This window comes from Camelus bactrianus, chromosome 12 (assembly GCF_048773025.1).
Source record: "Camelus bactrianus isolate YW-2024 breed Bactrian camel chromosome 12, ASM4877302v1, whole genome shotgun sequence".
Classification (NCBI taxonomy): Eukaryota; Metazoa; Chordata; class Mammalia; order Artiodactyla; family Camelidae; genus Camelus; species Camelus bactrianus.
The window spans coordinates 70,304,093-70,319,717 of record NC_133550.1 but is presented as its reverse complement, the minus strand read 5'-3'; the positions used below and the strand labels follow the sequence as shown (position 1 = coordinate 70,319,717).

The 15,625-nt window shown below is 59.0% G+C and overlaps 2 protein-coding genes across 9 annotated transcripts; both read right to left on the bottom strand.

The window, feature by feature from the left end:
* Positions 1-4,267: 4,267 nt before the first annotated feature.
* On the bottom strand, positions 4,268-7,439 carry MIOX (myo-inositol oxygenase). Of its 7 annotated transcripts, none has more exons than XM_010957312.3 (10): positions 7,309-7,439; positions 6,773-6,853; positions 6,511-6,591; positions 6,273-6,435; positions 6,091-6,158; positions 5,858-5,967; positions 5,712-5,779; positions 5,565-5,614; positions 5,156-5,268; positions 4,268-5,053 (listed from the first exon to the last, which is right to left on the bottom strand). In XM_010957312.3, the coding sequence occupies exons 1-10, from the start codon at positions 7,321-7,323 to the stop codon at positions 4,945-4,947; spliced, it is 858 nt and encodes a 285-aa protein (XP_010955614.1). In that variant the 5' UTR covers positions 7,324-7,439; the 3' UTR covers positions 4,268-4,944. The 7 variants fall into 7 exon arrangements, with proteins under 7 accessions (XP_010955614.1, XP_045374312.1, XP_045374307.1 ...); XM_045518356.2 differs by having other exon boundaries at positions 6,773-6,935; positions 7,309-7,416; XM_045518351.1 differs by lacking the exon at positions 7,309-7,439 and adding an exon at positions 7,079-7,131 and having other exon boundaries at positions 6,773-6,935.
* A 485-nt stretch (positions 7,440-7,924) lies between these two features.
* Positions 7,925-11,882, bottom strand: ADM2 (adrenomedullin 2). 2 transcript variants are annotated; one of them, XM_010957311.3, is made up of 3 exons: positions 11,523-11,882; positions 10,587-10,906; positions 7,925-8,062 (listed from the first exon to the last, which is right to left on the bottom strand). In XM_010957311.3, the coding sequence occupies exons 1-2, from the start codon at positions 11,630-11,632 to the stop codon at positions 10,588-10,590; spliced, it is 429 nt and encodes a 142-aa protein (XP_010955613.1). In that variant the 5' UTR covers positions 11,633-11,882; the 3' UTR covers positions 7,925-8,062; position 10,587. The 2 variants fall into 2 exon arrangements, with proteins under 2 accessions (XP_010955613.1, XP_074231958.1); XM_074375857.1 differs by lacking the exon at positions 7,925-8,062 and having other exon boundaries at positions 10,417-10,906.
* Positions 11,883-15,625: the final 3,743 nt, after the last annotated feature.

The following is a 15,625-nucleotide window of genomic DNA, read 5'->3' as shown; positions in this document are numbered from 1 at the left end:
GAACTGTGAGGTTAGCCACCAAAAGAGACAAAAAATTGACTCATGTTTGAAGGACAACAAAGGAGAAGATGCCTGTTGTGCTTGTTCCTGCAACAATCCCCAGCTGGTGTTTAGGGCCTCCTCCACCCGCACCGTTTAGAGGCACCTTGTTACCAAAACTAGCTTGGAAAATTAAGCCAATCTGCGACCTGGTTGTGGTGAAGGAAAGCACAGCGTTTACTGCAGGTGCCCAGCTAGGAGTCCAAGCAGCTGGCGCTCAGAAGGCCGGAACTCCCCGAAGGCTTTCAGGGAAAAGTTTTTAAAGACAGGGTGAGGGCAGGAGTTGTGGGCTGTGTGATCAGCTGGAGAACACTCTCTGATTGGTGGGTAGTGAGGTCTTGGGGCGTCAGCATCATCAGCCTTCTGGTTCCAGCTGGTCTGGGGTCTCCGGGCTGGTGGGCAGCACAGTTAACTTCCTCCGCCTGGTGGGGGTTTCAGCACCTGCAAAGCAGCTCAAAGGATGGGGCTCAGAGTATGATCCACAGACCCTGAGGAGGAGCTACAGGTCCTTGACTTTGTTTAATAGCTAAACTGTTACTATTTTGTCTTGCTGGACTGTTTTCCTTTCTTTCTGTGTTTTCTCACTTCTCTGATTAAGTGTACTATTTGGAACTCAGGGAGGCCTATGAGGCTAAAGTTTTTCTAGAAACCAGAGGCAGGCAGAGGACATGGGGGCCAAGGGGGGCCTGTCCTGGAAAGGCCCCAGAGGGTCCTGCTTGGTGACAGTCTGAGCCCTTGGGCCCATCTGCAGAGGGCACTGTGTCTTCCACTGACCCTGGCCGCTGGGCCTGGTGGTTTTCGAGCATCCCGGGGTCTCCTGGAGCTTGTTCCGCATCCTCCCGCCTCTCAGCCGCCCGCCAGCAGCCCTTTCCCGGTGGGGGTCCACGCCAGCCACACCTGCGCGTCCAGTGGCAGAGGTGCTCTAAACTGTGTCCCACTCAGAGGAGATGCTGCTGTGTCTCTGGGAGGAGGCCCTGCTTCCTCAGGAGCCACAGTCCACATGCGGCATCACCCGGCCACTGGGACAGGCAGCCACAGCCTCGCCTGGGGTGGCAGGTGTAAGAGTGAGAGCCGCTCCCCTATAGACACCGGACTGTTCGGGGCTCCCCGCCGGGCATTTTCCGCAGCCTGACTCCCAAGGGCAGTGTCTCTGAGCTGGCACCAGGGCCGGGTCTTCAGTGGTCTCTGCACCACTCACTCCCTCAGATCATTGGTTTGGGGTCATGGGGTGTAGGGGGTCCTGCGAACACCAGCCTCTCCTTTAAGCAGAGGCAGCGCTGCACAGGCCCCTCAGTGAAGGGCGTTTGTGAGTCAGTGGACGGCAGTGCTGAAGGGAGCATGGGGTGGGTGGCAGGTCCACACACAAGGGGGTCAGTGGTGACAAATTGCCGCTCACTACATGGGAGGTCCCTTTGGGAGTGGCCACCTGCTCCCCTTGGGCTCTGGGGTGGCAATGCTGGTAGCCCTGGAGTTTGGTGAGAAAGCTACACGTGGCCTCCACTTCTGCCTGCATGGAGCCCCCGGGGCCAGCTTTGCGGTTTCTGCAAAAGGAAGTCACCAGGCCATCTGGTCTCAGGACCCCTGTACATTCTTAAAAATTACTGAGGACCCCAAACAGATTTTGTTTATTAGGATTCTTTCTGTCAATGTTTACCACATTGGAAATCACACTGAGAATATCTTTAAATATTTGCTTATTAATTTTACTTAAATGTAAAAATGAACTCACTATGTGTTATCATAATAAATTTTTAATTGAAAGGTAACTATTTTTCAAGATAAAAATGAGTGAGAAGAGTGGCATAATTTTATGTTTTTGCAAAATCTCTTCAATGTCTGGCTTCTTATATCCACTTCTGGTCAATGTTACAATATGCTTTGGTCAAAATATATTAAGACAGTCCGGCCTCAGTAAGATGTTTTGTTGGAAAAGGGACGAGTATTTTACATTATTTTATTTTACTTTTTATTGTAGTTTTGATTTGCATTTCTCTAGTAGTGACACCAAACATTTTCTCTATATTGAGTGATACTGACCATTTTGTTGGCCTATTGTGAGAACAGCAGTGACCGCACAGGCCCCCTGCGGACCCAGGCCTTCAGGGGCAGCCAGGCCACTGCTGGCCACACTCCAGGAGCTGTGGTCTGGGCACAATCACAGACCTTCCTGTTTCAGTCCAAGCCTTGAGCCTGAAGTTTAGGGACCTGAACTGGTTGTACTCCCGTGGGCCATCTGTGCCCCTAGAAGCAGCCCTCCTCCCCTGGTGCCTGCCCCCAGTGGTCCCCATGACCTGTCCAGGGCTGCAGAGCCTGTAAGCAGCAGCTCTGCCCCTGCAGGCCAAGAGCCGCCTCCAACCCTCGCAGGGCGTTCGCAATGTTCGGCCCCAAATGGGCCTGATAACAAGTCCTAGGTTCCTCTCAGACTCTCGTTGCTTGCAACCACTTTCTTGAAGGAAACTGGCTCATTTCAAGAGAAATATAACTCATTAGAAGGGTGCTGGAAGGCCACAGTTGGCACAGGAGGGGCTGGAGGAGGGGCTGTGTGCAGCGAGCGGGCATCAGGGCAAAGCCGAGCCCCCTTCTTTCTGCGGGCTCCTCAGTGGCCCCAGTGCCTGCGCCCCCGACCCCGTAAGGCCTGGCAGTCCCCTGGGTAGACAGAAATATGGAGGCCCTGGCCCCCACTCCCCCAAACCTTGGGGCCCTTCTGCAGGTGGCCAGGTTAGGGTCTGCAGGGCCACAGAGAGGCTCAGGGGTCGGGGGAGGTGGCCACTCCTGCTCTGCATGGGGGAGGCTCCTCTGGGATGGCAGACTGCCGGGCCTCGCCCCCAGCTTTGGGCTCCCGGTTCTCTTCCCCCGCAGCCTCCTCAGAGACCTGCCTCTCTAGCACCCCCTGCACCCCACAAGCAGCTCTAGGGAGAGACCCCCCTTGGCAGCCTGCACCTGCCCTGCCTGGGCTCAAAAGCTGAAGGGGCTGCAGCTGGGGAGGCTGCCTGGGGATGGTACGAGGAAGCCCAGGGTAGGCAGTGATGCTCCAGAAGGAAGCACAGTGAGCGGGGAGGATCTTGGGCAAAGCCTTCTAGCATACCTGAGCCAGCCCTCTCCTGATGGCGGCACAAGGGTAGGGCCAGGAGGGGTTTGGGCAGGACTGGAGGGCGGGGCCATGCAGCAGCCGGGCAAGGCAGGGTCAGGGCAGTGGGCAATGGAGGTGGACATTCAAGTGATTGGGTCTTCAGCCTCAGCACGAGGATTCAAAATACAATTTCCCACTTGGAGAAACCAAGGTTTGCTGGAGAAATGGCTGATTCCACGTCTAGGGCAGCCTTTGTGGTAAGCTGAAAAACGGCCAAATGTAACCTTACTGTGCAAAAGCATCTTGCAGATATAACTAAGGCTCTTGTGATGAGGAGATCACCCTGGATAACCCGGGAGGGCCCTAAACACCTCCAAGCGTCTTCATAAGAGAGAGGCAGAGGGAGACTGACACACAGAGAAGTCACGTAAAGAAGACAGAGCAAAGACACGCAGCCACCAGCCCGGGGATCCTGGTGGCCACCTGCCTCTGGAAAAGCTATAGAAGACCCTCCCAGAGCCTCTAGAGGGCGCCTGTCCCTGCTCACACCTGGATCTCAGACTCCTGGCTTCCAGAACTTGACAGCACATTTCTATTGTTTCTTAAAACAAGTCACCATGTTTGTGGTAATCTGTCACAGTAGACACAGGATGTTAACAGTCTGGGCATCTTGTTACACCAGATGGCAAGACAACCCCGAGACGGTGTCAGAAGGACCCAGAAGCCCACCTGCAAGCCCCTCCCCAACCCTGACTGAGCACCAGAAAGGTATCAGTTCACTGAGGTGAAGCACAAGTAGCTAACATCTCTGCGTTCTTGATACAGAAGCAGACAACTTGATCATGTTTGAAGGATGCTGGGGAGCCAGCTCTTGCAAATTGGTAAGTTGAGAGAAAGACAAGAGCATTTATTTGCCTCTCCTGCACGAACAGTATCCAAACTGCACTGGCGGATTCACACTTTACCACCCGCCAGGTTCTACCAGGGAAGCGGCTGTTCTTACGCCAATGGGGAAGGACACCCTTAGACTACCCTGAGGCCACACACACACACATGCAAACACACGCACACACACGCACACACAGACACACACACTCCCCAGCTGTACCTCCTACTAAAGCCAGCTTCCGTCCCCAACAAGCCAAACCTGAAACTGAGTAAGCCTCTGAATTCTTTTACTAATTAGCAGGAAATACAGAGAAAACACTGCTGGGTACTGAGGGGCTGCAATCCGTGAACTCCCACAGGAAACTCCCAGACCAACAACCCACTTTCTTCAGAGATAAACGCTGGGGTGGCAGCGGCTGGCGCTCCCTGCAGCGCTGAGGGTTACTCCTGGGGGATGAAGCCACAGGGAGGAGGTGACTGTCCAGCCAAGGTGAGGCCGCACCTTGGGGCACCCAGAAAACCAGCCTGGGGGGCTCTTCAGGGTTGTGTGTTCATTTTATGTTTCTGTAGTGTGTTCTTCTAGCTCACAGATGTTGTGTTTTGTTTAAGGAGACCAAGCCCAGAGGGCTCAGGGACTGTTTCAAGAATGTGGAGGTGAGCAAGGTGACCCCAGGTTCTGATGCCAGAGCTCAGAGGACTAGTGAGATGCTTATGGCGGCAGCAACAGCAGGACGTGTATCCAAGAGGCCGCACACGGACTGAGTGTCCGCCTCAGTGAGGCTCCGACTCACAGGCTGCCTCAAGGTCTTTATTGCCACCAGGTCAGGGAGTGCAGCCCATAGGTGGGCACAGTGGGGGCCCCTGGAAAGGCCAGGCAGGCCATCACTGTGCCTGACGGGGACCATCATCAGATGCCCGGCCAGGCCTGCACAGGGCGGGCAGGCCGGTCACCAGCGCAGGACGCCAGGGCAGTACTTATCGATGAGCCCCTGGTAGTAGGGCCGGAGATCGTCCACGTCAGGCAGGTCAGGGCACTTGGTGTAGAGATCGAACTTGCTGCATTGGGGGAGGTGTGGTGCCTCGTGAAACCCCTCCATGCACCCTTCTTGTCCCCGTCCCCCGTTCCCTCCCCCCCATCCCCCCCAGGTACAGCCCTACTTGAACTCCCGCACCCAGGGCAGCATGGCCAGGTCCCGCGCACTGCACAGCTGCCGGTAGTCGCCACCCGTGTGCCACGGGTAGAAGGAGTGGAATCTGATCATGTAGAAGGCCTGGGGCAAGAGGAAACCACACCCCACACGTTCCAGGTGGGCTGGGCCGGGCCGGGCTGGGCTGGGCTGGACTAAGCCAGGCTAAGCCAGACCATACTGGGCTGGGTTGACCTGGTCTGGGCTGGGTTGAGCTGGTCTGGGCTGGGCCAGGCTGAGCTGGACTGGACTGGGCTGGGCTGGGCCAGACTAGGCTGAGCTGGACTAGACTGGGCTAGGGTAGACTGAACTGGGCTGGACGGGACTGGGGTGGACCAGGCTGGGCTGGGCTCTTGGTTTGGTTCCTCCCTACCACCTACCTCTGGTGGGAGGGAGAATTTGTTGAACTTCATCATCTGGTACATGTACTCTGTGAGAAAGAGGGTGTCACCACCAGGCACCCAGAGAGGTGGTCCCCAACCGTGGTCCCCAACCATTGTCCCACCCCACTCACTAAATGGCCTCACCGTCATGGCCCCACGACATGAGGACATTCTCGAGCCCACAGTGGGGCTGGTACATGCCAAGCTCCGTGCTGCAGGGAGAGATGGAGGGTGAGGGGGGCTCAGGAGCTCACTGGGGAGAGGGAGGACCAACAGCAAGGGAGGCACACCTGTACAGAGGATCCTGGAGGTCAGGGTTATCCTGGAAGGTGGAGTCACAGAAAACCACAGAGGCCTGGGGACGGCAGCCAACTGGGAAGGTGTCTCCAACAACTGCCCACTGGGGAGGACAGGCAGCCGTGGGTGGGCGTGACTGGCTGCCCACCAAGTGGATATCCAGAGCCCATAGCTGAGACTGCCCTGAGCCCCACCCTGCTGAACCCACTCCCCAACCTCTCCTCACCTGGGGCTCCCCTGCCAGAGCCAGGACCTTCCCTAGGTCGTGCAGGAGCCCAACGAGGTGGAACCAGTCTGGGAGAGAGAGGAACAGGGCAGGCTGGTGGGCGGGGTGGGCAGGGCCTACCGGGAAAGGGACAGACCCCTACTTGACCCCATCCCCACAGCTGGGGCAGGTGGGGAGCACACCCTTGTCAGGATGGGCCTTCCGGATGCCTTCAGCCGTCTGAAAGGCGTGGAAGGAGTTAGGGAAGTCCACGTCGGGGTCCGACTCATCCACCAGCCCATCCAGCATGTCCACAGCCTCCATGATGGTCATTTTCTTATAGGAGAAGCCCCCAAACTGGGCATGCTGGCCAGGAAGAGAAGGTCAGTGTGGCCACGGGGTTGGCACTGGGAGAATTAGGGCTAGGAGCCCACCAGCTACCTTTTTCCTGACGAAGTCCACAGTCTGCCGCGTGTGCATCAGCTTGTAGGTGGCGAGAACACGGTCCAGGAGCGGCCCAGACTGCAAGCCGGACAGTCAGCCAGGCAGCTCGCCAGCGCCTGCCCTTCACCCCAGGGAGCTGCTATCTCCTCCCTCCCAGGCTGGGCCCCAGGTGCACACGGGGCCTCCCCAAGGGTGGCCCCTGGAGCTGTGTGAGGGGACAGGTGCTACCCTCCCCAGGAGCTGGGGGACAGGGTCCTACCGTATAGTTTCGGAAGCTGCCCTTGTCTTTGGCCACATCTGGGTCCACATCAGGCCGGTAGACCAGGGAAGGGTCTGGGCCCTGGTTGGGTGGGGGATTGAACCCATTACACCGTGATGCCAGCTCCAAGAGGGAGTGAGGCCATCCCCCGGGGCACAGGACTCTGCAACGTGGATGCAGCGAGGTGAGACGCCCCAGGGCACAGCCCCTCCCCAGCACAGGCGCAGGGGCCTTGGAAGGCTTCCCACTCCTGGCGCCCTACTCTGCAGAGCAGATGTGCGGGATACCGGCTTCCCAGTGACGTACGGGGATGCTGCGCGGGAGCACCGCACCCCACCCGGCATCTCCTCCTGGAGACCTGGGTCCACGCGGAGCCCAGGGGTTAGGCTGATGACCCTTGCCCCAGCTAGACCATGGCAGGAAGGGGGAGACCTTTGGCCCCTCCCGAGGGCGGGAACCCTCGGGAGGGGCGTGGTGCAGCCCCACTCCACAGGGAGCGGTCCCCGGGCAGCTCCTGTGTGGGTCCGGCTACTCACCACAACCACCTTCATCCTGGGACGGGGCAGAGCTGGTGAGTGGGCAGGACTTCCACAGGCTCGTGTGCCCCTATATATGCCCACAGGTTACATAAGTGACCGGACACCACCCAGCCCCTTGGCCTTGGCCCTTGGTAATGAGTGACCATCCACCCTCCTCCTGGCTCAGCGAGTTAATGTGTCAGTGTAGGGGCAGCCCCAGTGGCCAAGCCCCCCTCCCTGACCTCAGCCTCTGGACAACTGACCTGACTGAGAGGTCGAGGCCGCCCTGTAGCCAGACTCCCACTCTTGCCCCGTAAGCTTTAAACCGCTCCATGCCCACAGTGGGCCCCTCCATAGGCGGTGCGTACCCCGGGCCCACCCTATCACCCACAACACCTGGGATGCGGGGCTGAGCTGGGCTTGTTTCAGGAAAATCATTCTGACACTTGTTAAAATGGGATGGAAGACTTTATTCAAGACTAGCTGGAGGGGAGAGGTCAGGCTCCACTCTGAACACGGCAAAGACAGCTGGGGATTTACAGGCACCAAGCAAGGCACAGGGGTGGGGTGTCAGGACGGAGAATTGATAGAGGAGACATCCAGCGTAGGGACTCTTGTTAAGCCAACCTGGCAGGATTCTGCCCGAAGGCAGCCCAGGCGGTGAGATCAAGGGTGGGGTTCCCACTTGTCTGGGGCAGGACTCAGGAGCAGCAGGCTCAGAGGAGGCCGCCTGAAGTCTGGTCGGCGGGTGGGAGTGGTCTTTGTCGGGCTCCTGGAGTGAGGGCAGAGGTGAATGCATAGCAGAGTCATGAGCAGCCAGGTCAGGGCAGTGGGGACGCGGCGGGGACCACATTGACGACGTGCCTGCCTGGAGCTGAAGCTCTCGTCTCACTGGGAAGAGGCCTGGGCTCCAGGGAAAGGCTGGGGTGGGAGAGGGCAGTGGGCAAGGGGCGAGGTGTTGGGTTCCCCACAAGGCTCCTCCTGCCTGCACTGAGAATAACTGGCGGCGGCGGGGGGGGTGCTGGGGTCCCCCACTTGAAATGGCCAAGGGCTCCTGGCCCCTGTGAGCCCATAGCATCAGCTGCTTCCCACGTGCTGTGCACCCGTTATTCACTTTACTCTGAGGTTGGTTTCCTTTTGCCCCCTCCCACTGGAATGTCAGCCCCTGGGGTGGGGAGGGATGTATTTTATTCAGTGTTAGGCCTCTGATGTTGCTGCAAGGATGGAGCGGGGTCTCTAGGGAGCAGGCAGGAACCATAGCCCCAAAGCAAGTGGTGGCTTGGACCAAGAGGAGGAGCGAACAGCCGGCTCACAGGATCCAGATGTGAGAGATGTGGTGAGGAGGAAGAGGAGGTTCTGGCAGGAGCAGGAACAATGGGAGGGTAGCAGGGTGGGGGAGGAGTTGGGGGGCTGCCACCAGACCTGTAAGTGGGGTGTGAGGTGGGCAGCTTGGACTCAGCCTGGAGTTCAGGGACTATGTGGACACCAGGTGCAGTGCTGTGACCATAGCAGGTGACTGTAAGGAAAGATGGCCCAAGGCTCAGGGAGCATCTCAGCGAGGGGACCGGGCAGTGCAGTCCTGGGTCCGGCAGCCTGTGTTGCCACGTGGAGAGTGCCTGCTGTGCGGAGCAGTGCTCCTGGCAGAGGGAGCATCCTGTGTGGAGGACCAGACCTCAGAGGACTTTGCCCCGGGGCCGGAGTCTGGGAGGGTCTTGGCAGAGCTGAGCTCCGACTCTCCTGGAGCCCTCCTCTCCTTGGTCCCCAGTCCCCCTTGCCCTGCTCATTGCCTATCCTCCCTGCCTGCCTCTACTGACATCCCTCACACAGGCACATGGCTCGGAGGCCCAGCCTGCTGGCCTCTCTATCCCCTACTAACACATGCCCGTTCCAGCTCCCCAGGTACACACATACCTCCTGTGCACTCAGGACCTGGGCACTCTCAGTGCCTTCCCCTGGGGACCCCTGCTGTCCTCAGTTCAGCTCCCTGTGCACGGAGGCCTCCAATAGGGCAGGGACCAGCCTGAACAGCTCCCACGGGGCCTAGTGGAGGGGAGGTGCCTTTACCTGGCCAGCTGATCCCTGAGCTGGAAGAGCAAACACAAGGGTGGACGCCCAGATGGGTGCTTCCAGGAGACTCCCACCCTGGGGGGCTTCAGGGGTCTGAGGGGCAGGCCTGCTAGTGATCCAGAGTGTGGGCTCTGTGGGCGGGCACGGTAGTGACCATAGGCACAGCCCTGACCTCTGTGGCTGCAGCATCTGCCTCCAGAGTTGGAGTAAGGAGAGTGCCCTCCCCACAGGGCGGCTGAGAGGCGGACTCATTCAGTGCTGCATGAATGTTGGTTAAATAACCACCTCTCTGCACCTGGGCCAGGCCTATGCGGTGTGGGGTGCCAGTACTGCGGGACCAACAGAGGCTCAGGTATCACCGCACAGAAAAGCCTCCCCTAGGGCAGACACACCCTGAGAACTCTGCCTACTGGCTGTGGACTGTTGGTTGCCCATCCTTCTGATGGTTTGAGGCCAGTTCCCCCTGCACAGGCTCCTGGCAAACCTGCTCAGTCTTCTGCTCTGTCGTCCCCACACCCGGTCCCATGGAGTCCCCACGCAGGGCAGGATGGGGCTCAGGGAGCCTGTGGAGCCCCCACCCCCTCGAGGTGGTGATGGACCTGACTTAACTGACCTACTTGGGCTGGGAGATTTCCCCCCTACCCCAGCCCTGCCTTGGCCCAGAACACCTCTTGAACCCCACAGGGGACCCAGGCAGGGGTCACCATTGTGACCTTGGGCCCAGAGGGAGCAGGGCAGCTCAGCTTTAACCCTTTGATGTTAGGACCAGCAGTGAAGAGGCCAGGCCAGGCCAACTCACCCCTTCTCTCCTGCTTCCCCGGACGTGCCCACAGGGGTTCAAGCCCCTGGCTTGTGCTCTACATCCTTGCACAGACACCTCCCCTCTCAAGCCCTTTTTGGCATCTAATGCTGCTGGCTGCCTCTGCTTGGCCCTGTCCCCTGAGTGTTATACCCCAAGGGTGCAGACCCCCTGGGTATACAGACTGCCTAGGTCCACACATGTGCATGGGCTTCTGTGTCCAGAGCCATTCAAGGTTGCCTGTTGCAGAACCTGGTAGATGTGGGGTGGGGTGGGATGGGGTGTCCTCAGGGGCCTGCCTGTACAATGTTCTAGTTACTGCTGTTTGCAGGTGCTCTGAGGGCTGGTTCTGGGCTGGGGGCTGAGCTGCAGTTCTGGGATTTGGGTGTAGCATCCCAGCCGGGGCAGGCTGGGGTATGGCCTGACCCACCTCAGCCATAGCTGTGGGGACTGCTGGGGTCCACAGGGGGGGAGTCCTGCAGGCCAGCAGACCTGACAAGCTGCCACAGGCGGTGACTGAGATTCTGCACTTGGCAGGTGCCCAGCACACAGCCCACACGCAGGAGCTGGGCTCGGGGCCTGTGGGCACCCAAGTGTTGGCGAGGGCCATTCCGGAGAGCCTGACCCATAGCAGGGGCCAGGCTGGCACTCTTCTGTGGCTGGAGGGCTCGGTGCAACTTCCAGATCACAGGCCGGGTTCCAGGGTAACGGGGCTGCAAGCCACTGGAAGAAGTCCGGGCTGGGGGCTCCCTGTAGAGGGAGATGAAGGAAGTAAACCTGATGGCCCAGCCTTTCACAGGCCCATAAATCCACCCACTTTTCCTCCCACACAGGCCTGGGGTCACTGGTAGGGGAAACCCACATCTTCCCCAACAGCCTGGAGCAGCGCCAGGGGAAGCCCACAGCCCCCACATTACTCAGCAGGCCAGGGGGAGCCCACTGAGCTCAGGACCTGCGGCCTAGGTCACATGTCCATTCACCTCTGCCTCCCTGGGCAAGGGGCAGCCCTGGCCTCAGTAGGTCCTTATGCTCAGGACTCAAGTGACTTCCCTCAGTCCTTTGGGGTGGTGGGAGGTGGGCAGGCCTGGGGACCCCTCCAGCCTCCCCTCCCATAGCTGACCTTTCCTTTTGAGGGGGCTACTCTGCCAGTAGGGGAGTGGGCATGCCTCAGGAGGGGAGGCAAAGGAAGAGAAGCCTCCAGCCCTGCTCATGGGTTGCTTAAGGCATGGGGGCTGGCCCTGGGTTTAGGGGGGTAAGCCCTAGCAGCAGGTGGTGGGTTTCCCCAAGATGGGGCTGGGGGTACTGGGGAGAGGGAGGGTTTCCTGCCACGTGGACCAGGGGTCAGGCTGATCTGAGCCCGGCTCACCTGGGTCGCGCCGGCAGCCGGCTCCCGCCCAGGCCGAGGGACAGTGTGCCTGGGAACTGCAGGTAGAGGAAGCTGATGCAACCGAGGGTGACCGTCAGGTGCCAGGCCATGGTGGGCGGGGTTGCGGGAGGCAGTGAGCTGGGCAGGTGTCGGGGCGCCCTAGGCTGAGCCACCTCCTCCTCGGGGCGCCCTCAGCGCTCGGACGGGCGGGCTGGAGCCTGGTTCGTTGGCGAGGGTCTCGGGTGCGAATTCGGCGGGCGTGTCTCTTACTGGTGGAGCGGGGAGTTCCTCATCGGCTGTCCGTCGGGGTCCTGCTGGGGCCGGAACCCGGGCACCTCCGAGGCTAAATAGTCTTCCAGGGAGGCGGAGCTAGACGCGCGGGCTGGGCGGGGCGCCCTCCCCGGACCCCGACTCAGAGGGCGGGCCGCGGGGTGGGCTACGGCCCTGCTGCCAGCTCTGTGCGTGCAGGGAAGGGAGCGCGGGCGGAGGGGCCCTTCCCCGCCGGGCGGCAGGCCAGAGACCCGGAGATGCCAGCCTTGCTTCTGCTCCTTCTGGTGGGGAACACTGTCCCGGAGCCTGGAGGGGCCAAAACTTCCAGGCTGAAGTAGTGAGTGCTGGGGGGTGGGGTCAACCACACCCACCACCTCTGCACCAGCTAGTCCCTGAGCGTCTCACCCCTCAGTGCCTGCATGGATTGGGGGGGGGCATTTTGAGACCTCTCCCCTAGCAGATGTATTCATAAAAACTCTGCCCTTTCTCCCCATTACTGAAGTATTAAGTGGTTTTTACAAGAAATTTAAATAAGAACTGAGAACCCCTCACAGCCCCCCACTGTGAATTCCTCTCCCAAGTCCAGGCTGGCGCCCCATTTCTCTTGGGTGCACTAGTGTGTGTTGTTGAGAGGGCGTCCTCTGTGTATATTTGGTACTCACATATATGCATGTATCAGTAAAAACATGTGTGAACTTAAGAGACCGCCATTCTTATGGTTGGCCCTACACCAACATGTAGGTGTCCTGTGACTTAATTAGCTGATCTTTATTAGTGAGCAAGTAGATGATTTCCAGGCTTTCCAAGAGCAAGAACCCGTCAGTGAAGCTCATAGATGAGTCTGTATAGGATGCTTTCCCAGAAGCGGAAATTCTGGCTGAAGGTGAGCCTGTGTTTGTGTTACCAGTTGGAGCAAACTGCTCCCCACAAAGCCGATGAACTGTCAACTGATTGTGGACTCGGTGTCAGCAGGAACAATTATCTCATCACCCCCTTACAGACACTTCTGTGATCATCTGAGCATCTCTAGGTCATTTGTGTTTCCTCTTCTGCCTTACCCTGCCCCAGGCTTGTTCCCTCTGTCAGGTCATCATCAGTGACCTGGTCAGTCTCCATCCCTCCTGCCGCACAAGTCACAGAACCTCAATAGACATTTGCTGGATGAATAAACCCACAAGTGTTGAACACAGCCACAAGTGTTGACTTACATCCTGAAAAAGGCAGGGAAGCATCAGCAGGTACTTGAGTTTCTATTTGTTTATTTTCACCAGGGACAAGAGTGGGTGATGTGATCACATTTACATTAGAAGTGAAGTTCAGCAGGGAGGGTGGATGCTGGAGGGCTGGCAGGAAGGGTGTGGGGGCAGGGGGCAGGACAGAGTGGATGGGTCAGAGAAACAGCACAGCAGAGGGGCAGATGGGGAGCGTCAACCCTTCCGTTCGCTGATGCAGGGAGCTGCCTGGGGGACATCCTGGCAGAGGTGTCTGGCTGGCCTCCAGTGTCCTGGGCCTGCAGGAAGAGAAGGCAGACCTGGAACACAATTTTGGGAGTTTCAGAGATGGCAAGGCTCTGGGAGGCAAGGAGGGGAGGAGGTGGTGAGCATCACCCACAGAGAGGGGATGGGACCCAGCACTCCAGCTCTGAAGCCACAAATCAGGGGGGCACGCAAAGGACCTCAGGGGCCTACCCAGTTCTGCAGCTGCTGCTTCTCCCACCAGCATCCCATCGTCCCTCAATCTGCCATCCACAGTTCTGCCAGTACCATCTTTCCAAAATACATGTGATCATGTTACTCACCCCTCTAGTAAACAAAAAATAAATCAAAATTGCCTGTCTCTACAACAGGTGGAGGTAAGCCTCAGAACACTTGCTGCTGCCGTGGACCTGGGGTCCCATCTCCCCAACAGCCCACAGACAGGATGTCCTCAGGCCTCAGCTTGGTAGCTTATTTTACCCCTATCCCTCCTGCTTGGATCAGGGACCCCCCGTGGCCCTACAGCCCCCTGCACTGCACAGCTCATGACAGTTGTCTGTCACTGTCCACGTGCCCTCCGAAGGGAAATCCAAGGGCTTCTTTCATTTACCCTCAGTGGAGGGGCTGCTTCTGGGGGGCGATGGGCTGGCTCCCAGAGTACCACCCACCCATGGAAACACGCTAGAAGTAAACCAGAGTTTCTCCTGGTGCACGCGGGCTGGGCCACGGAAGCCAGGTGGTGGTGGTGACGTTGGAGGAACGCTTTAGAGAAATTCCTGGGGCAAGAAAAGCTAGGGTGGCACTTGGCTGGGCAGACAGCATCTCAGGAGGTTTTGCTTGAGTGTTTTAAGGTGGGAGAGACTGAATTTCATCCTGATGGCACGGATCCAAGAGAGGAAGGGGTTGAGGTTGGGGCACTGAGAGAAAACAGCTATGGGGAGGGGGGCAGGAGGGTAGAGCCTCTGTGGTAGCTGTGGAGGGGGAAGTGAGCATGAAGGGAGAGGCTTGGGGTGTGGTGATGCCACCAGGCCTCCCCTCCATAGCTTTGACATTGGAGCCAAGCTGGGTGGAGGTAAAAGGATGGGAACAGGACTGGAGAGAGTCGCTCCCTGTTGGGCGGAGAGGAGGCTCAGTCCCTGGGAAGGGGAGGAAGCAGGCAGGAGTGAGCACCTCTGAGGGTGACACGGACAGTGTGGTGGGCAAGAAACTCAATAGCAAGGAACTTGATGGGGGTATCATGGTCTAGAAGTAACCCCAAACTTACCCTTGACCCTAAGGTGCCTCTGAGAGGGCTGCAAGGAATGGATTCCTTGCAAGAAGGGCATGAGGGTAGGGGAGAATGGGGTTCAGGGTCCCCATACCCTCTGGGGGAGAGCCAGTCCTGGCTCAGGTGTCAGGCCAGAGGACTTGCCAAGGGCACTGCCTGCCCGTGCACAAGCAGAGTGGGGTGCTAATGTGGTGGTGAAGAACTTTTTCGGTGTAAATGACTAAAACCCACTCAAGACAGCAGGCGCAAAAAGGACGGTTTCTCAGACTGTGTATCCAGGACCCGACAGAAGCAGAGGAGGCTGTGCCTGGGCCTACAGCCCCCTCCCTCAGCTCGTCTCTGGCTGGCCCCTGCAAGGGGTGGAACATGGACGTCAGCAGTTTGTTCCTTCGGAGGTTCTTGCAGCAGCCAACCTCATCTAAAAACAAGCTCAACCCTGATTCCCTCTCCCAGCATGTCCGTGGGGCAGCTCTGAGGCTCCCCTCTACCTCCCCAGCTCCTCTCCTAGCATGTCCTGCCCTAGACTGTGTCCCCCTTGTCCAACCCTGCACCACTGCGGGGGAGGCCCTGGCCGGCCCCTGCCCTGAGGGTGGTGTAGCCTTCTCCAAAGCACCGAACCTGGGCCCCAGACCCCTCACTGCCTAAAACGTTGGACTTTACAGCAGGCCGTGCAGCGCGCCTTTCTTAAGGTCATGTGCTAAGCGTTTCAGCCCTCTTAGATGGGGCTTCTAAGGGCGGCCCGAGCACTCCTCAGGCTGGGAACCCCAAGGGCAGGGCCTGGGTGGGCATTCTCCCAGCGTGGGAGATCTGCGGGCAGGGCCGGGCGCTCCAGCCTTTCTCCAGACTGACAGCGCCGGGGAAGAGCTCCCAGGGATAGGGCAGGACCCCTCTCCGTCCCTCGTGGGAGCCGCCACCGCGAGGCGCCCTCGGACCCCGGCGGCGCCTGCCGCTGACCCGCGGGAGCCGCCGTCGCTGTCACCGCTCTGGGGCGGTGAGGGGGCGGTGAGGCAGGGCTCCGCCCCCGGGAACCGAGCCCGCTCCGCTGGACCAATGGGGGCGCATCGTTACAGGCCCCGCCCATATGGGCGGGG

Coding starts and splice junctions, on each gene's coding strand:
- MIOX (XM_045518351.1), bottom strand. CDS start 7,116: ATGCCGGGTGGGGTGCGGTGCTCCCGCGCAGCATCCCC. Junction 6,592..6,772: donor GCAGCTTCCGAAACTATACG/GTAGGACCCTGT, acceptor TCCGGCTTGCAG/TCTGGGCCGCTCCTGGACCG. Junction 5,968..6,090: donor CTCTGGCAGGGGAGCCCCAG/GTGAGGAGAGGT, acceptor TGTCCTCCCCAG/TGGGCAGTTGTTGGAGACAC.
- ADM2 (XM_010957311.3), bottom strand. CDS start 11,632: ATGGCCTGGCACCTGACGGTCACCCTCGGTTGCATCAGCTTCCTCTAC. Junction 10,907..11,522: donor CGGCTGCCGGCGCGACCCAG/GTGAGCCGGGCT, acceptor CTCCCTCTACAG/GGAGCCCCCAGCCCGGACTT.